This window comes from Phaenicophaeus curvirostris, chromosome 4 (genome assembly GCF_032191515.1).
Source record: "Phaenicophaeus curvirostris isolate KB17595 chromosome 4, BPBGC_Pcur_1.0, whole genome shotgun sequence".
Taxonomy (NCBI): Eukaryota; Metazoa; Chordata; class Aves; order Cuculiformes; family Cuculidae; genus Phaenicophaeus; species Phaenicophaeus curvirostris.
In genome coordinates, this window is record NC_091395.1 from 78,546,698 (window position 1) to 78,566,762 (window position 20,065).

A 20,065-nucleotide genomic window follows, 5' to 3' on the forward strand; every position below is an offset into this window, starting at 1 on the left:
TTCGAACATAAATAGGGGCGCGCGGCGGGGCCCGGAGCGGCGGCTCCCGCCATGGCGGCCAGGGGGCTCCTGTCCCCCGTCACCGGGCTCGCCGTTCACATGGGCAGCCTGAAGGGGCTCGGCGGGTACCGGGGGCGTCTCGGGTGCAGGGGGTGGGGGGGGGGTTGGAGGAGGATCTTGGGGTACCTGGGAGAATGAAGGAAGGGGGAGATCTCGGGTACCGGGTGCGGGGGGGCGGGTCTTGAGGTACCAGGGAGATTGGGGGGTGGGGGGGGGTCAGATCTTGGGGTACCCGGGGGTAGGGGATCTTGGGGTACCAGGTGGTTTTGGGGGGGGGTATTTTGGGGTTACCGGACGGACTGGGGGGGCGGGGGCATCTTGGGGTATGGGGGGGGGGCAGATCTCGGGGTACAGGGGGAGTTGGGGGGCAGATCTCAGGGTAGGGGGGTGGATGTGGGGGAATCTTGGGGTACGGGGGGTATTGGGGGGAAATCTTGGGGTACAGGGTGGTTGGGGGGGTGTTTTGGGGTACCGGAGGGATTGCGGGGGGGGTATCTTGGGGTACGGGGGGGGGGGGGCAGATCTCGGGGTACAGGGGGAGTTGGGGGACATCTCGGGGTATGGGGGTGGATGTGGGGGGGAATCTTGGGGTACAGGGGGTATGGGGGGGAAATCTTGGGGTACAGGGTGGTTGGGGGGAATATTCTGGGGTTACTGGAGGGATTGGGGGGGGCATCTTGGGGTATGAGGGAGGGGGGCAGATCTCGGGGTACAGGGGGTATTGGGGGAAAATCTTGGGGTACAGGAGGTATTGGAGGGGAAATCTTGGGTTACAGGGTGGTTGGGGGGAATATCTTGGGGTACCGGGAAGATTGAGGGGGACATCTCGGGGTATTGGGGAGGGGGGGGAAATCCTGGGGTACCAGGAGGATTGGGGAGGGGTATCTTGGGGTACCGGGGGGCTGCGGGGGGGGGATCTTGGGGTATTGGGGTGGGGGGGCAATCTTGGGGTACCGGGGAGACTGGGGGGGGGGGGGGGGGAGGATCCTGGGGTACTGGGTTGGTGGCGGGGTGGATCTTGGGGTATTATGGGGATGAGGGGTGGGGGGGAGGATCTTGGGGTACCCAGGGATAGGGAATCTTGGGGTACCAGGGGGTTTTGGGGGGGGGTATCTTGGGGTATAGGGGGGCTGGGGAGTAGTGTGTTTTGGGGTACCGGGGGATGGCGGGGGGTGCATGTTGGGGTACGGGAGGGATTGGGCTGTCAGATCTTGGGGTACCAGGAGGATTGGGGGGAGGATCTTGGGGTGCCGGGGGCAGAGGGCATCTTGGGGTACAGGGGAGGGTGTTTGGAGGGGGTGGATCTTGGGGTACAGGGGGGATTGGGGGGGGGGGTACCAGAGGGGTTAGACAGGGGGGATCACGGGGAGATTGGAGGAGGGGGGATCTTGGGGCAGCAGGGGGATTGGGGGGGGAGCTGTGGGGTGGTTTTGGGGTTCCTCAGCCCCTGCTGACCTTCCCTGTGCCCCCCCTCAAGCCACTGCGACACCCCGAAACGGCGAGTTGGGGGGCTCCTGCGCCCCAGCCTCTCCCGGCAGCCCCCGGTCCCCGATTCCTCCCGCAGCTCCGTCTCCTCCGAGTCCTCGGATGCAGGTAAGGGGGGGACCCCAAAACCCCCACCTGGGATTGGGGGGTGCAGAGGAAATTGGGGGCTGGGAGCTTTTAGGGGTGCAGGATTGGGGGGACAGGAGAGTTTTGGGGTGCAGGGTGTGTGGGGAGGGGAGGGGGCTTGGGGGCAGAAAAGGGGGTCTGGAGGCTTTTAGGGGTGCAGGATTGAGGGGAGCAGAAGTGTTTTGGGGTGTAGGGTGTGTGTGGGGGGTCAGGGTAGGGTGAGGAGGGTTTTGGGGTGCAGGGTGTGTGAGGAGAGGGATTGGGGGGCAGAAAGGGGGGTGCTGGGAGCTTTTGGGGGACAGGATTTGGGGAGTGGGAGGGTTTTGGGGTGCAGGGTGTGTGGGGAGGGGGGTCAAGGTAGGGTGGGGAGGCTTTTGGGGTGCAGGGTGCTAATCCTGCCCCTCGTTCCCACAGGACTGGGGCTGGACTCCCCCACATTGGAGGACCCAGCGGTGCTAGAGGAAGTGTGGGTGCCCCCCCCCGCAGCCCCCCCCAAACCTCTTGTCCCCCCACATCTTTTGGGGGGGTCCAGGACTCTCATTTTGGGGGGGTCCCTGTGTCCCCAAAGGAGAAGGGGGATTTGGGGCAGGACCCTGGCTTTTTTGGGGGTCCCCATGAGAGGACCAGACCCCCCCCCCTTCCCAACCACTGCTGCCAACAGGGGATGGGGGGGGGGGCAGGTTTGGGGGTGCCCTGTCTCCCCAGAAGTGAAGGGGGAGTCTCCATCTCCCTAAAGGAGAAGGGAGATTTGGGGCAGGGCCCCAGTTTTTTGGGGGGGGGTCCCCATCTCCCCAACTGATCCCACGGGGGGGTTCCAGGTTTGGGGGGGGGGGTCCCTGGGGAGCCTTGGGGTGGGGGATGGAGGTTTGGGGGTGCGGGGTCCCCCCCATTCTGGCTCAGTGGCCGTTGCTCCCAGCAGATGCCATGGATGAATGAGAATTTGGGGGGGGGTCTTGGTGGCCACCTGAGTCCTTTTGGTGGCCCAGTGGGGAGCCTGGACCACCCAGCATCCTGGCTTGGGGTCCCCAGCCTGGAATTTGGGGGGGCTTTAACCCCTTGTGGGGCTGGAGTGGTGCCTGGGGGGGCTCGTCCCCATGGGGGGGGTCCCTGTGGGAGCTGGGGATGGGGCCCCCCCTAATCCCGGCTCTGCTCCCCCCCACCCCGCAGCTTTGAGAAAGCGATCCAGGAGTCCGGGAGAGTCCCCAAAGAGTGAGTGAGGGGTTCCTGGCTGTGTCCCCCAAAATCCTGGCTGTGTCCCCCAAAATCCTGGCTGTGTCCCCCAAAATCCTGGCTGTCCCCTTGCCTGGATCCCAAATCCTTGCTGTCGTCCCCCCCCCCCCCCCCCCCCCGAAATCCAGGCTGTCCCCTTTTCCTAGACCCCAAATCCTGGCTGTGTCCCCTCTCTTGTCCCCCCCAAATCCGGGTTGTCCCCTTTCCTAGACCCCCAAAATCCTGGCTGTCCCCCCCAAATCTTGGCTGTCCCCTTGCCCGGACCTGAAATCCCAGCTGTGCCCCCCAAAATCCTGACTGTCCCCTTGCTTAGACCCCAAATCCAGGCTGTCCCCCCCAAATCCTGGCTGTCCCCTTTCCTGGATCCCAAATCCCGTCTGTGTCTCCCCAAATCCAGGCTGTCCCCTTTTCTGGACCCCAAATCCTGGCTGTCCCCCCCAAATCCGGGCTCTCCCCTTTCCTAGACCCCCAGATCCAGGCTGTCCCCGCCCCCCCCCAAATCCAAGCTGTCCCCCCCCAAATCGTGCCTGTCCCCTTTCCTAGACCCCAAAATCTGTGCTGTCCCCCCCCAGATCCTGACTGTCTCCTTTTCTGGACCCCAATCTGGGCTGTATCCCCCAAATCCTGGCTGTCCCCTTTCCTAGACCCCCAAATCCTGGCTGTCCCCCCCCCAAATCCTGCCTGTCTCCTTGCCCGGATCCAAAATCCCCTCGGTGTCCCCCAAATCCCAGCTGTCCCTGTGCCCTTCCCAAGATCCAGATGCACCCTCGGATCCAGCGGGACTTTAGGGGGGCTCTACCCTCTTGTGGGGACCCCCGAGATGGGGAGAGGGGGGGTCCACATCCCTCTCTGCCCCCATTCCCCCCCCCCCCCCCCCATCCTTTTCTCTCCTTTTTTTTTGCAGCAACAAGTTCTCGATCCGCCGGATCCGCTCGCTGCCGGTAAATCCTGCGGGATTTTTGGGGGGTAGGGAGGGGGGGGCAAGTTCTGCTCGAGATGGGGGGATGAGTATGAAGCTGGGAGCTCAGCATCGCTTTCCCCCCCCCCCACCCCAAACTCTTCATCCCCCCCACCCCAGCTCCAGGGGTCCAACCCCATCCTTGGGGACATCTCCCACTCCCCGGAATTCAACACCCAGCGGAGCAGCCGGATGGAGCCTGAGGGGCAGGTGAGGGTAGAGGTTGGAAAGGGGTTGGGGGGGGGGCTCTGAGAAAGAGGGGGGGTCCTAACGCTGTGCTCCCCCCCCCCCACTGCTATAGGAGGGGTTTGTCTTCAAGAAGCCGAGGAGGCCGGGGGGCGACGGAGCCGTGGGAAGGGTCCCCTTCGCCCGGAGACTCGGCTCCGCACCTGAGCTGCAGGTGAGGGGGGGGCTTCTGGGGGGGGCTGCGGAGTGTTCGGGGTGCCATGGGGGCATCTGGGAGGCTGGGGGGGGCTTTGGGGGGGCTCTGTGGGGCTGGGGGAGCTTGGCGGGGGGGACTGGGGGGGTGCATGCGGGGGCTCTGTGGGGCTGGGGGAGCTCCTGAGCTGGGGGGGAGGGCTTTGGGGGTGGTTTGGGGGGCTCCTTTGGCTGGGGGGGGGTCACTGGGGGGGCTCTGTGGGGCTGGGGGAGCTCAGGGAGGAGCTCCTGAGGTGGGAGGGGGCAGGGTTGGGGGGTTCTTTTGGGGGCTCCCTTGGCTGGTGGGGGGGGGTCACAGGGGGCTTCTGAGCTGGGGGGCATCTGGGGGGGGCTTCTTGGCTGGGGGGGTCATTGGGTGTTTGGGGGGGGCTCCATGGGGGTTCGGGGGGAAGTTCCTGGGGTCTCTGAGGAAGCTTTTGGATGGGGGCAGGGGGCCTCAAGGGAGGTTTTGCTGTGTGAACCACTGGCTGCAGGAGTTTAAAAGGGGTTTTTGGGGTGTCCCCCCCCAGTTTGACCCCCCCGAGAAGGAAAACATCTCCGAGAGCCCCATCGTGCTGCGCCGCTGCTCCCTCACCTCCTCCGTGTCCGAGGAGGAGGAGGAGGACGACGGCTTCATGGAGATCCTGGAGGAGGAGGAGATGAAGGTGAGGGGGGGTCCAGCCCTGCTTGGGGGGGGGTGGGGGGCTGGGACGGGGTTTGGGGGGGTCCAGACCCTCACCCTGTCCTTGTGCCCCCAACCCTGCACCCCGATAGAGTGATGGGGTTGTGCTGCCCGGCATGGAGAGCCTGCTGACCGCCCCACTGGTCAGGAGCCAGGAGCTGGTACGGGGGGACCCCGAATCTGGGGGGGGCTAGGGTGGGGGTACCCAAAATCTAGGGGGGCTGGGGCGTGGATGGACCCCAAATTGGGGAAGCTGGAGCGGTTGGATCCCGAATCTGGGGGGGATGGGGTGGGGGCATCCCAAATCTAGGGGGACTGGAGTGGGGGGGACTCCAAATCTAGGGGGGCTCAGGGGGTGGATGGACCCCAAATCTGGGAGGGCTGGGGTGAGGGGATCCCAAATCTAGGGGGCTGGGGGGTAGATGGACCCCAAATCTAGAGGGGCTGGGGGGCTGGAGGGACCCCAACTGCTGGGAATCTGGAGGTTATTGGACCTCAGATTTGGGGTTCCTTGGGGCTGGGGGGTGGAGGGACCCCAAAACCTGGGGAATCTGGGGGTCCTGGGATCTGAGGGGGTGGGGGTCGATCCCAAATCAGGGGTTCCTTGGAGCTGGGGGGTTGGAGGGACCCCAACCCTTGGAAATCTGGGGGGTTCTGGGGGCTGGGGTGGGGGATCCCAAATCTGGAGGGGGCTGGGGGCTTGGAGGGACCCCAACTCCTGGGAATCTGGGAGTGGATGAACCCCAGCTCTGGGGTTCCTTGGGGCTGGCGGGGAGGTGAGACCCCAACCCCTGGGAATCTGGGGGCTCCTGAGGGTTGGGTGGACCCCAAATCTGGGGTTCCTTGGGGCTGGCGGGGTGGTGAGACCCCAACCCCTGGGAATCTAGGGGTCTGAGGGGGTTGGTGGACCCCAAATCTGGGGTTTGTGGGGCTAGGGTGGTGGTAGGACCCCAACCCCTGAGAATCTAGGAGTCCTTAGGGGTGGGTGGACCCCAAATCTGAGGTTCCTTGAGGGTGAGGGGGTTGGTGGACCCCAAATCTGGGGTCCCTGGGGACTGGGGGTTTGGAGGGACCCCAGCCCCTGAAAACCTGGGGGTAGCTGGACCCCAAATGTGGGGTTCCTTGGGGCTGGGGGATGGAGGGACCCCAACCCCTGGGAATCTGGGATCTGCACCCCAGGATCAGGCCCCTGATCCCCTTGGGGGGCTCAGGGGGGGTCCTGGGGGGGTGCTGACCCCCGTTTCTGGCAGTGCCCGTCGCGGCGAGGCCGGTGCCGGCGTCTGTTCCGCTCGCCCTCGCTGCCCAGCACCGGCACCCGCCCCCCGCTGAAGCGGCTGGAGCGACCCCCCGACAGGGACCCCCCGGACACCGAGCCCCCCGTCACCCCAAAACGGCGCCGCAGCCTGGCCGGGACCCCCAGCACCGAGCCCGCGGCACAGTCGGTGAGTGGGGAGGGGGCGAGGGGCTGAACCCCCAAAAAATAGAGCGCTGAGCCCCCCTAAAAGGGTTGAGGAGCACCCCCCAAGGGTGCTGAGCCCCCCAAGAGGTGAGGAGCTCCCCCTAAGGGAGCTGAGTCCCCCTAAAAGGGTTGAGGAGCACCCCCCAAGAGTGCTGAGCCCCCCAAGAGGGGGTGAGGAGCTCCCCCTAAGGGAGCTGAGTCCCCCTAAAAGGGTTGAGGAGCCCCCCAGGAGGGGTTTGGGGGGGCTGGTGAAGGTGCTGAGCCCCCTAAAAGGTGGCAAGGAGACCCCCCCCAAGGGTGCTCAGACCCCAAGAAGGGTTTGGGGGGGCTGCTGAAGGTGCTGAGCCCTCCAAGACGGGGTGAGGAGTCCCCCTAAAAAGGTTGAGGAGCCCCCCTCAAGGGTGCTGAGTCCCCTTAAATGGGGTGGGGAGCCCCCCAAGGGTGCTGAGCCCCCCAGGAGGGGTTTGGGGGTGCTGCTGAAGGTCCTGAGCACCCCCGGAGAGGGTGAGGACCCCCCCCAAGGGTGCTGAGCCCCCGTAAAAGGGTTGAGGAGAACCCCCAAGGGTGTTGAGCCCCCCAGGAGGGGTTTCGGGGGGGGTTCTGAAGGTGCTGAGCCCCCCAAGAGGGGTTTCGGGGGGGGGTTCTGAAGGTGCTGAGCCCCCCAAGAAGGGGTTAAGGAGCCCCCTAAGGGTGCTGCCCCCTCCAAGTTGGAACGGAAGCTGGTGGGGAGGGTCTGGGGTCCATGCTGAGCCCCCCTCAAATGAACTGGGGGTGGTGGGGGGGGGGTCTCACTCCGAGTGACTCCGGTTTGTGTCCCGGCAGCAGGTTCGGCTGCTTCGCTCCCGCTCGGAGGAGATCGAGGCCCTGCTGGGCAGCGACCAGCGAGAGCTCATCGGGGACTTCTCCAAGGTGGGGGGCACGGGGGGGACCCCAAAACAGAGGGGCCGAGGGCATGGAGGGGAACTGGGGGCGTGAGATGGGGCTGAGACCCCCTAAAAGGATTGAGTAGCCGCCGCTAAGGGTGCTGAGCCACCCAAGAGGGGTTTAGGGGTGTGCTGAAGGGGCTGAGCCCCCCCAAGAGAGGTTGTTGAGCCCCCCTAAACGGTTTAAGGAGCCCCCCAAGGGTGCTGAGCCCCCCAAGAGAGGTTTGGGGGGGGTGCTAAAGGTGTTGGGCCACATCCTGACCACTGCCCCCCCCAGACGTACCTGCTGCAGACGGTGGAGGGGAAGCACCAGGACCTCAAGTACATCTCCCCCGCCGTGGTGAGTGACCCCCCCAAATTGCTCAGGACCCCCCATCTCCCTCACCCCAGTACCCCCCATTGCTCAGGAACCCCCCTATTCCAGCCCCTCCCATCCTAGACCCCCAGCTCTTCCCATGCCCTCCCCACCCCCTGCTCTTTACCCCCCCTCCCCACATTCCCAACCCTGAACACCCCATTGCTGAGCCCCCCCAATCCTGTACTCCACACCCCCCCCATTGCTCAGCCCCCCATTTCTCACCTTGTATTGCTCAGCCCCCCCATATCCTGTACCTCAGCCCTCCATCTCATGCTCAGCCCCCCCATTTCTCATATCCTGCCCCCACCCCCCCCATTGCTCATTCTCCCCGATTTCTCACCCCCTACTCCCCCCGTGGCTCAGCCCCCCCATTTCTTAGCCCCTCCCATGCTCCCCATTGCTTAGCCCCCCCATATCTTGTACCTCAGCCCCCCCATCTCATACACAGCCCCCCCCATTGCTCAGCCCCCCCCATATCTCATACCCCACCCCGCCATTGCTTGCCTGCCCCCCATATCTCACCCCCCAGCCCCACATCGCTCAGCTCCCCCCGTATTTTATACCCCAGCCCCCCTCTAAATTGCTCAGTCCCCCCCGTTTCTCACCCCTCTGTGCCCCGCATTGCTCAGCACCCCCCCTCCCCCCCATATCTCATACCCCACCCCCCCATTGTTCAGGCACCCTCATTTCTTAGTCACTCCTATATCTCATACCCCAGGCCCCCCCATATCTTGTACCCCAGCCCCCCCTCCTTGCTCAAGCCCCCCCATTTCTCACCTCCCATTGCTCAGCCCCCCCATATCTCATACCCCACCCCCCCTTCCTTGCTCAGCCCCCCCATTTCTCATACCTCAGCCCCCCTCCTTGCTCAGCCCCCCCATTTCTCATACCCCAGCCCCCCCACCTTGCTCAGCCCCCCCATTTCTCATACCCCAGCCCCCCCACTCCTTGCTCAGCCCCCCCATTCCTCCCCCCCAGCTGGCGGCGGTGCTGTCGGGGCAGTTCAGTGCCCTCCTCGAGAGCTGCCTCGTCCTCGACTGCCGCTACCCCTACGAGTTTGAGGGCGGCCACATCAAGGTGAGGGGGGGACCCCAAAAACACCGAGTCCTGGGGGGCTGAGCCCCCCTCCAAAAGGTGCTGAGCCCTCCCAGGGGCACCAAAGCCCCCCAGAAAGGTGCTGAGCTCCCCCACAAAGAAGTGCTGAGCCCTCCCAGAGGGGTTGAAGGGGTTCCTAAAGGTGATAAGCACTCCCCCAAGGGGTTGAGTAGCCCCCCAAAGGTGCTGAGTCCCCACTGGAGCGATTGAGACCCCCCAAAAGGTGCAGAGCCCTCCTGGAGGGGTTGAAGAGGTTCATAAAGGTGCTGAGCACCTCCCTGAAGGGTTGAGAAGCCCCCCAAAAGGTGCTGAGCCCCCCTTGGAGCAATTGAACCCCCCGCAAAAGGTGCTGAGCCCTCTCAGAGGGGTTTAAGAGGTTCCTAAAGGTGCTGAGCACCCCCCTAGGGGTTGAGTAGCCCCCCAAAAGGTGCTGAGCCCCCCTTGGAGCAATTGAACCCCCCCCAAAAGGTGCTGAGCCCCCCCTGGAGCAATTGAACCCCCCCCCAAAAGGTGCTGAGCCCTCCATGGAGCAATTGAACCCCCCCCCAAAAGGTGCTGAGCCCTCTCAGAGGGGTTTAAGAGGTTCCTAAAGGTGCTGAGCACCCCTCTAGGGGTTGAGTAGTCCCCCAAAAGGTGCTGAGCCCTCCCAGAGGCACCAAAGCCCCCCAGAAAGGTGCTGAGCTCCCCCCCAAAGAGGTGCTGAGCCCTCCATGGAGCAATTGAACCCCCCCCTAAAGGTGCTGAGCCCTCTCAGAGGGGTTTAAGAGGTTCCTAAAGGTGCTGAGCACCCCCCTAGGAGTTGAGAAACCCCCCAAAAGGTGCTGAGCTCCCCCTGGGGTGCTGAGTAGGATAACTGTGCCCCCTGGCAGGATTGGACCCAGGGCTGTAGGTGCTGTGGATGAGAGCTGGGGGGCCCTGAAGATGCTGAGCCCCCAGGAGCTGGGGTGCTGCTGGCGGTTGGGGGGGTGCTGGGGGCTGGGTGCTGAGCCCCCCGGCAGGATGGGACCCCTGGCTCTGAGGGTGCTGTGCCCCCAGGGTGCTGTGAACCTCCCGCTGGAGCAGGATGCGGAGCGGTTCCTGCTGGCCAAGCCCCTCGTCCCCTCGGACCCCAGCAAGCGCGTGATCCTCATCTTCCACTGCGAGTTCTCCTCGGAGCGGGGGCCCAGGATGTGAGTTTTGGGGGTGCAGAGGCGGGGGGTGGGGAACGACACCCCAAAACCCTGCGCGGTGCTGAGCCCCCACATCCCACAGGTGCCGCTTCGTGCGGGAGAAGGACCGAGCCCTCAACCAGTACCCGCAGCTCCACTACCCCGAGCTCTACGTCCTCAAGGGGGGGTACAGGGACTTCTTCCCTCAGTACCAGGTGAGCCCCCCAACTTTGGAGTCTGGGGGGGGCCCTGGGGATCGGGGGGGGGACCCCAGAAAGAGGAGGAGGGAGGGCAGGGAAAGACCCCCCTCCCCTTTCCACCCCCTTGCACTGGCTCTGAGCATCCTCCGTGGGGGTTTTGGGGTGCTGGGGGGGCACTGGGAGTTCTTCCTGCAGTACCAGGTGAGCCCCCCGACTTTGGGATCTGGGGGGGCTCTTGGAAGAGGAGGGGGGGGGCAGGGAAAGACCCCCTCCCCTTCCCAACCCCCTGAGCTGGCTCTGAGCATAACTGGGTAGTTATGGGTGCTGAGGTCCATTGTTGGAGTATGGGATGGATTTTTGGGGTGCTGAGGGGCGTTTCAGGGTGGTTTTGGGGTGTTTAGGGGTGCTGAGGTCCGTTTTTGGAGTATAGGATGTACTTTTGGGATGCTGAAAGACATTTTGGACTGGTTTTGGGGTGGTTATGGGTACTGAAGTCCATTTTTGGAGCACGGGATGGATTTTTGGGATGCTGAGGGGCATTTTGGGGGGCTGAGGTCCGTTTTTGGGGTGCATTTGGGGTGCTGAGGTCTGGTTTTCGGGGCGCAGGCGCACTGTGAGCCCCAGGACTACCGCCCCATGCACCACGCGGACTTCAAGGAGGATTTGCGGCGATTCCGCCTCAAGAGCCGCTCGTGGGCGGGCGAGCGCAGCAAGAGGGGGCTCTGCAGCCGCCTGGGTTACTGCTGAGGAGGGAGGGGGACACCCTAGGGACCCCCAAAACCCGGGGACACCCCAACCCTGGGGCAAAATCTGGAGCCCCCCCAGCATCAAAGCACTTCGTCCTCCTCGGTGAGGGGTGGGAGGGGGCACCCATGGGTGCCTGGGTGGGGGTCAGGGCAGGGGGTGGGTGTTGTTGGGTGGTTTTGCCTCGTTTTATTTAAAAAAAATTGGTTCTGGTTGGTTTGTGTTGTTTGAGTTTTTTTAATTTGGGTTTTTTTTGGGGGTGGGGAAGAGGATGCTGTGACCCCTAAATGCTCTGCTAACGCCCTAAGGTGACCCCAGCTCGCTCAGAGTTGTTCTCCAGCCCCCTCCCCAGCTTCGTTGCTCTTCTCTGGACTCGCTCCAGAGCCTCAACATCCTTCTTGTGGGGAGGGGCCCAGCACTGACCCCAGGATTCGAGGAGCGGTCTCCCCAGGGCCGAGGCCAGAGGGAGAAGAACCTCCCTGGCCCTGCTGGCCACGCCGGCTCTGATCCAAGCCAAGATGCCCTTGGCCTTCTTGGCCCCCTGGGCTCCTGCTGGCTCCTGTTCAACCAACCCCCCCAGGTCTTCTCCAGGCAGTTGTCCCTGCCTGGAGTTATCTCCTCCATACAGGTGTCCCCTGTCCCCACGGTGTCCCCGGGGCTCGCACACCTGCCCGCACACGCGCCCCACGCCACCTTCCTACCGTCTCCGTTTATTTCTCGCTGCTAGAGAACCACGAGCAGTCCCTGCAGCACCGGCTCCGTCCCCTCCGGTGGTGCCAGGGTCAGGGGTGCCGCCTTGGCACCTCGTGTGTCAGGGTGGCATCTCGTGTGCCAGGATCAGGGTCAGGGATGCTGTGGTGGTGCCTCCTGTGCCAGGACCGGGGGCTGGAGTGCCACAACGGTGCCTCGTGTGCCAGGACCAGGGGTCTGGGATACCTCAGGGGTGCCTCGTGTGCCAGAATCGGGGGTCTGGGGTGCCACAGTGGTGCCTCGTGTGCCAGAATCGGGGGTCTGGGGTGCCACAGTGGTGCCTCGTGTGCCAGAATCAGGGGTCTGGGGTGCCACAGTGGTGCCTCGTGTGCCAGAATCAGGGGTCTGGGGTGCCACAGTGGTGCCTCGTGTGCCAGAATCAGGGGTCTGGGATACCACAGGGGTGCTCTGTGTGCCCGGATCAGGATCTGAGACGCTGTGGTGCTACCTCGTGTGCCGGGATCAGGGTCTGGAGTGCTTCAGCAGTGCCTTGTGTGCCATGGACAGGGTCAGGGATGCTGTGGTGGTGCCTTGTGTGCCAGGACCAGGGGCTGGGATGCCGCAACCATGCCTCATGTGCCAGGATGAGGATCTGGGATGCCACAGAGGTGCCTCATGTGCCAGGACCAGGGATCAGGAATGCCGTGGTGGTGCCTCATATGCCAGGATCACAGTCAGAGATGCAGGGACGGTGGCTTATGCACCAGGATCGGGGTCTGGGGTGCCGTGGTGGTGCCTCGTGTGCCGGGATCAGGGTCTGGAGAGCCACAGCAGTGCCTCGCATGGAATGGTCAAGGTCAGGAATGCCGCGATGGTGCTTTATGTGCCAGGATCAGGGTCTGGGATGCCACAGTGGTGCCTCACGCACCAGGATCAGGGTCAGGGATGCTGTGGTGGTGCCTCATGTGCCAGGACCAGGGTCTGGGATGCTGTGGTGGTGCCTCATGTGCCAGGATCAGGGTCTGGAGTGCCGCAACCGTGCCTCTTGTGCCAGGATTGGGGTTTGGAGTGCTGCTGTGGTGCTTTATGTGCCAGGATCAGGGTCAGAGATGCTGTGGTGGTGCCTCACGCACCAGGATCAGGGTCTGGGGTGACACAGAGGTGCCTCATGTGCCAGGACCAGGGATCAGGAATGCCGTGATGGTGCCTCATATGCCAGGATCACAGTCAGAGATGCAGGGACGGTGGCTTATGCACCAGGATCGGGGTCTGGGGTGCCGTGGTGGTGCCTCGTGTGCCGGGATCAGGGTCTGGAGAGCCACAGCAGTGCCTCGCATGGAATGGTTAAGGTCAGGAATGCCGCGATGGTGCTTTATGTGCCAGGATCAGGGTCTGGAATGCCACAGTGGTTCCTCACGTGCCAGGATCAGGGTCTGGGATGCTGTGGTGATGCCTCACGCACCAGGATCAGGGTCTGGGATGGTGTGGTGGTGCCTCATGTGCCAGGACCAGGGTCTGGAGTGCCGCAACCGTGCCTCTTGTGCCAGGATTGGGGTTTGGAGTGCTGCTGTGGTGCTTTATGTGCCAGGATCAGGGTCAGAGATGCTGTGGTGGTGCCTCGCGTGCCAGGATCAGGGTCTGGGATGCTGTGGTGGTGCCTCATGTGCCAGGACCAGGGTCTGGAGTGCCACAGCGGTGCCTTGTGTGCCAGGATCAGGGTCTGGGATGCCGTGGTGGTGCCTCTTGTGCCAGGATCAGGGTCCAGGATGCCGTGGTGGTGCCTCATGCACCAGGATCGGGGTCAGGGATGCTGCGGCGGTGCCTCCCGCACCAGGATTGGGGTCTGGGGTGCCGCAGCGGTGCCTCGTGTGCCGGGGCAGCGTCTAGCGGGGCGGCGTGGCGTCGCGGGCGGGCAGCTCGCAGCGGTAGTGGTAGATGTGGAAGGAGAGGAGGGCGCCGAGCGGCGAGGGGCTGAAGGCGCCCACCTTGCGGAAGCCCAGGCTCTCGTAGAGCCGCTGCGCCGCCACCTGCACCATGGAGGTGGAGAGCACGACGGCGCCGTAGCCCCGCGCCCGGGCGAAGCTCAGCACCTCGCCGCACAGCGCCCGGGCCACGCCGCGGCCACGGAAGTCCCTGCTGACCGACATGCGCTTCAGCTCCAGCGCCGTCCCTCGCTCGGCCGGGTCGTGCGGCTCGGCCGCCGCCACCATGCCCACCACGGCGCCGCCGGCCTCCGCCACCCAGAAGGCGGCGTCGGGCGCCCGCAGGTAGCTGGCGTCGATGTCGCGCAGGTCGGTGCTGAGCGCCTGGCGCACGTAGGCCGTGCTGAAGGATCGCACCAGCGGCCACGCCGCCACCAGCGCCAGCGCCGCCGCCGCCAGCCCCAGCAGCCAGGAGCCCGCGGCCGCCCGCACCGCGGCGAAGAGCGCCAGCAGCCCCAGCTGCGCCCGCGCCGAGCGCACCACGTGCCGGTAGCCGGCCGGAGCGTGCTCCAGGATGCCCTGCGCGAAGAGCGAGCGCACGGCCGCGTAGTCCTCGTCGCGGTAACGCCGGATGCGGTACGACGCCATGGGCCGACGGGGATGGGAACGCAGCCGGGGGGGCACGGCAGCGGCCTCCGCGGCACGGCGCGGCCCGAGAGGGGCGGGGGTGGCGGAGCGACCTGTGAGGGAAGGAAGAGATCAGTGAGAATAAAGAGAAGAGCGAGTCGGAGAAGAGGAAGAAGAGCGAGTCGGAGAAGAGGAAGAAGAGCGAGTCGGAGAAGAAGGAGAAGAGCGAGTCAAAGAAGAAGGAGAAGAGGAGTGAGTGGGTCTAAGAAGGAGAAGAGGAGTGAGTGGGTCTAAGAAGGAGAAGAGGAGTGAGTGGGTCTAAGAAGGAGAAGAGGAGTGAGTGGGTCTAAGAAGAGGCATGAGTGAGTCGAAGAAGAAGGAGAAGAGCGAGCGAGTCGAAGAAGGAGGAGAAGAGCGAGCGAGTCGAAGAAGGAGAAGAAGAGCGAGCGAGTCGAAGAAGGAGAAGAGCGAGCGAGTCGAAGAAGGAGAAGAGCGAGCGAGTCGGAGAAGAAGGAGAAGAGCGAGCGAGTCGAAGAAGAAGGAGAAGAGCGAGCGAGTCGAAGAAGAAGGAGAAGAGCGAGCGAGTCGGAGAAGAAGGAGAAGAGCGAGCGAGTCGGAGAAGGAGAGTGGTGAGTGAGTCGGAGAAGGAGAGTGGTGAGTGAGTCGAAGAAGGAGAGTGGTGAGTGAGTCTAAGAAGAATCACAGAATCACCAGGTTGGAAGAGACCCACCGGATCATGGAGTCCAACCATTCCCATCAATCACTAACCCATGTCCCTCAGCACCTCGTCCACCCGGCCCTTAAACCCCTCCAGGGAAGGGGACTCAACCCCCTCCCTGGGCAGCCTCGGACAGGGACCAATCACCCTTTCCGTGAAAAATTTTTTCCTAATGTCCAGCCTAAATCTCCCCTGGTGGAGCTTGAGGCCATGAAGAAGAAGAAGAAGAGTGAGTCTAAGAAGAAGAAGAGTGAGTCTAAGAAGAAGAAGAGTGAGTCTAAGAAGAAGAGCGAGTCTAAAATGGAATAGTGAGTAAGTCTAAAAAGACAAGTAGGTCTGAAAAGAAGAGTGAGTGAGTCTAAAAAGAAGAGTAAGCCTAAGAAGAATAGTAAGTCTAAAAAGAGTAAGTCTAAAAAGAATAAGTCTAAATAGTCAGTCTAAAAAGAAGAGTAAGTCTAAAAAGAAGTCAGTCTAAAAAGAATCGTGAGTCAGTCTAAGAAGAATAAGTCTAAAAAGAGTAAGTCTAAAAAGAAGAGTAAGTAAGTCTATAAAGAATAATGAGAATAAGAAGAATCAAATCTTGTCTACCTTGCAGTAGCAGGAATGTGATTATAAGAGGAATTTAGCCTGTTTACTAATTGAAATAGAGCCAGTCCCCGCGCAGGAACCAAGGGCAGCCAAGAGGACTCGGTGGGCTCGCCAAGAGGACGCGGTGAGGAAGGAGATAAAGAGCATCGGAGGATTTTGAAGACACAACGGAACCGTGATGTACGTTTGAGAGAGAGCGATAAGACGTGATAATGAGTTCTGAGAATGTTTAACCACGATTTCCCGCGTACGTAACCAGCGTTTCTCAGAATCTGTACAAATCCGTATGTTTAAGCGGTATGAAAGTCCTGTAAGCAGCTTCAACTGATGCACGGGGGGTGTAACCAGTCCCTGGGTGTCCGGTGTCGCGTTACGTATTAAATCACAGTTTAGGGTTTGATAGGAATGGTTGGAGTTGATCATCCAATGGGTCTTTTCCAACCTGGTGCTTAATAATCAAATTATTCCCAAAGCGTCACCCTCACCGCACCTGGGGACCCCCGGGACCCCATCCTCGCACCCCTCCAAGCACCCCCCATCACCCCAGGGTCTCCAAGGAGGTGGGGGGAGGTGGGCAGGGGGCTCCTGTCCCCCCCCGAGGGGGACACGGAGATGTTCACCCACCTGAGGGATCAGGTTAGGACACCCAGGGGGACAAAGGGGAGACCAGGAGGAGGTGGGGACCCCCCCTGCTCCCCAAGGACTCCGGCACTCGCCGGCGGCAGCACCCACGGGACGCGGAAACACAAGCTGCTCAGGAGACTTTGCCCCACAGCGGGAGTCGGGGACACAGGGGGGGGATGGGGACAGAATCTTGGGTGCTGGGGGTGGGACACGGGGGGGCAAGGGGACATGGGGGGGGAATGGGGACATGGGGGGGGCACAGGGACAGAATCTTGGGTGCTGGGGATGTGCCATGGGGGGGCAAGGGGACATGGGGGGGGGAATGGGGACATGGGGGGGGGGGACAGGGACAGAACCCCAAGTGCTCAGGACACACCGTGGGTGGGCAAGGGGACAGAGGGGGGGAAAGGGGACATGGTGGGGGGACAGGGACAGAATCTTGGGTGCTGGGGATGTGCCATGGGGGGGTGATGGGGACATGGGGGGGCAAATGGGGACATGGAGAGGGGACGGGGACAGAATCTTGAGTGCTGGGGATGCGCCATTGGGGGGAATGGGGACATGGAAGGGGATAAGGGACACAGGGAGGGGATGGGGACACAAACTTGGGTGCTGGGGGTGGGACATGGGGGGGCAAGGGGACATGGCGGGGGGGACAGGGACAGAACCCCATGTGCTCAGGAAACACCGTGGGTGGGCAAGGGGACAGAGGGGGGGGGAAAGGGGACATGGTGGGGGGACAGGGACAGAGTCTTGGGTGCTGGGGATGTGCCATGAGGGGGCGATGGGGACATGGGGGGTGCAAATGGGGACATGGAGAGGAGGGACAGGGACAGAATCTTGGGTGCTGGGGATGTGCCACTGGGGGGAACGGGGACACAGGAGGGGAAAGGGAACGGGGCGGGAAGGATTGGGGACATGGGGGTGGGGGGACACGGATAGAATCTTGGGTGCTCAGGATGTGCCATGGGGGGGACGGGGACATCACGGGGTGGGGGGAAAGGGATCGTGGGGGGGAAAGGGGACACGGAGTGGGGACGGGGACAGAATCTTGAGTGCTGGGGATGTGCCACTGGGGGGAATGGGGACATGGCGGGGGGGAAAAGGGAATATGGGGGGGTGGGAAAATGGGGACACAGAGAGGGGACAGGGACACCACCCCAGATGCTCAGGACATGCCCTGGGTGGGCAAGGGGACAGGGAGGGGACACAGGGACAGAACCCCAGGTGCTTGGGAAGCCCCTGCTGATTTGGGGGGGGGGGCAAACCCCCAGCCCCAGGTAGGTTGGGGTCCCGCGCTGCCTCGTTCATGGGGCTGGGGGGTGGGGGGAGACACACACAAGGCTGCAGCCCCCATCCCAGCATCCCCGTGGGTTCCCTGGGAAAAAGGGGGGTCCCTGGGCTGGACCCGCAGGGATGGGGGGCCCCTGGTGCCCCGCGGCTTGGCCCCTTACCCGGGCTTGATGGCGGCTCGGGGGCCGCGGCGAGCGCAGGCGCGGATGGCGACGAGCCGGGGACGCCGCCGCCATGCAGCGAGGCGGCCAAGGTGACGGGGGTCACGCTCGGCATCGGCCGCGCCGCGCTGGGGGCCACAGAGCCCCCCGCCCCAAAGAGCGATGGAGGAGGCCTCACCGCGCGCCCCACGCGCCTCCAACCCCCCTTGGGGTGGGTGGTTGAGCCCCAACAGGGACTTGGGGCTGCCAGGCCACCGCTCATCCACACCGGGGCACAAGGAGCCCTGGGAGGGGGGATCCTGGTGGCACGAGAGCGCTGGGAATGCCGTGTCCCCACATGGGAGGGCTGGGGAGCAGCCCTGAGGAGAAGGGCTTGGGGTGCTGGGGGAGGAGAAGCTCAACGGGAGCCACCAACGTGCACTCGCAGCCCAGAAACCCCCCGTGTCCTGGGCTGCATCCAGAGCCGCGTGGCCACCAGGGCCAGGGAGGGGATCCTGCCCCTCTGCTCCGCTCTGGGAGACCCACCTGGAGTCCTGGGTCCAGCTCTGGAGTCCTCAGCACAGGGAGGACACGGAGCTGGTGGAGCGAGTCCAGAGGAGGCCACGGAGATAATGTGAGGGCTGGAGAACCTCCTGTAGGAGGCTGAGAAAGTTGGGGTTGTTCATCCTGGAGGAGAGAAGGCTCCAGGGAGACCTTAGAGCATCTTCCAGTAGGGAAAGGGGCTCCAGGAGGGCTGGGGAGGGGCTCTGGTTGATGGGGTGCAGGGACAGGATGAGAATGGTTTTGAGCTGCAAGAGGGGAGATGGAGATGAGATCTTAGGGAGAAATGTTCTCCTGGGAGGGTGGGGAGGCCCTGGCCCAGGTTGCCCAGAGCAGGGGTGGCTGCCCCATCCCTGGAGGGGTTCAAGGCCAGGTTGGATGGAGCTTGGAGCCCCTGATCCTGTGGGAGGTGTCCCTGCCCCTGGCCGGGGTGGGACTGGATGGGCTTTGAGGTCCCATCAACCCAACCCATTCCACGTTTCCACTTCTGCGCCCGAGTCCCCCACCAGACCCTTCCCACAGGAGGACACCACAGTGGTGCTGGGTCCCCGCGATCCCACGGCAGCGCTGGAGGAACGACCCTACCTGGTGCTCCTGACCATCCTTTATTGCTCCATCCCCTGCAGCAGCAGCTCCCAAACCACAGGAGGACGTGGCCAGGGGTGTCCATGCAGCAGCTCCATCCCCAGGAAGGGCTTCGCGGGGAAGCAGCGTGTCCCCCTCGCCTCCCCAACCCCTCCTTGCACCCCAAAGACGTGGCACGAGGGTCCCTACTCCCCGTGCTGCTTGAGGCGAGGCTGGAATCCACGGCGTCCCGGCAGCGCACGTCGAGGAGCGTCCCCGGTTGGTGACCAGTGGCCCCGGTTGGTGACCAGCAGTCCCGGTTGGTGACCAGTGGCCCCGGTTGGTGACCAGTGGCCCCGGTCGGTGACCAGTGGCCCTGGTTGGCCGTGCTGGGGCGCGTCGGCCGCCGTCCGAGGGCCTCAGGGCAGGTCGCGGCGGTAGACGGTGACGGTGCAGTTGGCCAAGTGGCCGTAGACGGTGGGCAAGACGTAGCGGTGGTGCCGGCGGAACCCGAGGCGCTCGTAGAAGGCGCGAGCCTCGTGCTGCACCATCAGCGTGTTGAGCACCACGGCGCGGCAGCCCTGGCGGCGCGCGAAGGCCAGCGCCGTGCGGCACAGCGCCGTGCCGACGCCGAGACCCCGGTAATCCTTCCTCACCACCATCCTCTTGAGCATCAACTCGCCGTCAGCCTCGGCCGGCCGCACGCCCGCCGTGCCCACCACCCGCTCGTCCGCCTCGGCCACCCAGAAGCCGGCGCCGTCGCTCTCGGCGTAGGCGGCCGCCACGTCCCGCAGGTCGTCGGCGAGGCAGCGGTCGATGTAGGCGCTCCAGGCGCAGCCCACGAGGTGCCGGGCCAGCGCCAGGAGCAGCGTGACGGCCAGGACGGGCAGCAGCAGCGAGCGGGCGCTGGCCAGGAGCAGGCAGAAGGTGCAGCCCAGCAGCAGCAGCGCCCAGGGCTGCCGCAGCGCGTGCAGGCTCAGCGCCGGCGCGTACTCGCTCATGCCCGTGGCGAACACCTCGCGCACCGCCTCGCCGTCCTCCGGACGGTACGGACGGATCCGGAATTCCACCATGATGTGTGCTGGGCACGGAGAAGGGGGGGGGGATCAGCCCCACAGGTGCCCCCCTGCCCCACAGGTGGCTCCTGCCTTGGGATCTTAGCCCCACAGGTGCCCCCCTGCCCCATAGGTACCCCCTGACCTGGGGTCTCAGCCCCACAGGTGCCCCCCTGCCCCATAGGTACCCCCTGACCTGGGGATTCAGCCCCATGGGTGCCCCCGGCCTTGCAGTTTCAGCCCTATAGGTGCCTCCTAGCCTGGGGTCCCAGGGCTGGGAGCCCCCCAGCCCCATAGGTGCCCCCTGCCCCATAGGTGCCCCCCCCCTTGGGGTCTCAGCCCCACAGGAGCCCCCCTGCCTTGTGGTCTCAGCCCCACAGGAGCCCCCCAGACCCATA

At 64.0% G+C, this 20,065-nt stretch overlaps 3 protein-coding genes across 5 annotated transcripts; 1 reads left to right on the forward strand and 2 right to left on the reverse strand.

Annotated features, from left to right (window-relative positions):
* The first annotated feature begins 13 nt into the window (after nt 1-13).
* Nucleotides 14-10,999, forward strand: CDC25B (cell division cycle 25B). 3 transcript variants are annotated; one of them, XM_069854945.1, is made up of 16 exons: nt 14-125; nt 1,538-1,653; nt 2,086-2,137; nt 2,839-2,880; nt 3,806-3,842; nt 3,980-4,069; nt 4,161-4,259; nt 4,807-4,941; nt 5,051-5,119; nt 6,209-6,400; nt 7,240-7,326; nt 7,618-7,680; nt 8,677-8,775; nt 9,829-9,962; nt 10,045-10,156; nt 10,748-10,999. In XM_069854945.1, exons 1-16 carry the CDS (start codon nt 52-54, stop codon nt 10,886-10,888), a joined length of 1,542 nt encoding a protein of 513 aa, XP_069711046.1. In that variant the 5' UTR covers nt 14-51; the 3' UTR covers nt 10,889-10,999. The 3 variants fall into 3 exon arrangements, with proteins under 3 accessions (XP_069711046.1, XP_069711047.1, XP_069711048.1); XM_069854946.1 differs by having other exon boundaries at nt 7,243-7,326; XM_069854947.1 differs by lacking the exon at nt 5,051-5,119.
* An 85-nt stretch (nt 11,000-11,084) lies between these two features.
* LOC138720446 (putative N-acetyltransferase 8B) lies at nt 11,085-14,364 on the reverse strand. Its single transcript, XM_069856666.1, has one exon. The coding sequence runs from the start codon at nt 14,143-14,145 to the stop codon at nt 13,459-13,461; it is 687 nt and encodes a 228-aa protein (XP_069712767.1). The 5' UTR covers nt 14,146-14,364; the 3' UTR covers nt 11,085-13,458.
* Nucleotides 14,365-18,637: 4,273 nt separating this feature from the next.
* Nucleotides 18,638-19,723, reverse strand: LOC138719644 (probable N-acetyltransferase camello). Its single transcript, XM_069854948.1, has one exon. The coding sequence runs from the start codon at nt 19,683-19,685 to the stop codon at nt 19,032-19,034; it is 654 nt and encodes a 217-aa protein (XP_069711049.1). The 5' UTR covers nt 19,686-19,723; the 3' UTR covers nt 18,638-19,031.
* Between the last annotated feature and the right edge of the window lie 342 nt (nt 19,724-20,065).

What these genes read in the sequence shown, in the direction of transcription:
- LOC138719644 (XM_069854948.1), bottom strand. Translation starts at nt 19,685, where the DNA reads ATGGTGGAATTCCGGATCCGTCCGTACCGTCCGGAGGACGGCGAGGCG.
- CDC25B (XM_069854945.1), top strand. Translation starts at nt 52, where the DNA reads ATGGCGGCCAGGGGGCTCCTGTCCCCCGTCACCGGGCTCGCCGTTCAC. An exon ending in GCTCCGCACCTGAGCTGCAG is followed by an intron (nt 4,260 to 4,806) that starts GTGAGGGGGGGG and finishes GTCCCCCCCCAG; the next exon opens with TTTGACCCCCCCGAGAAGGA. An exon ending in ACTTCTTCCCTCAGTACCAG is followed by an intron (nt 10,157 to 10,747) that starts GTGAGCCCCCCA and finishes TTCGGGGCGCAG; the next exon opens with GCGCACTGTGAGCCCCAGGA.
- LOC138720446 (XM_069856666.1), bottom strand. Translation starts at nt 14,145, where the DNA reads ATGGCGTCGTACCGCATCCGGCGTTACCGCGACGAGGACTACGCGGCC.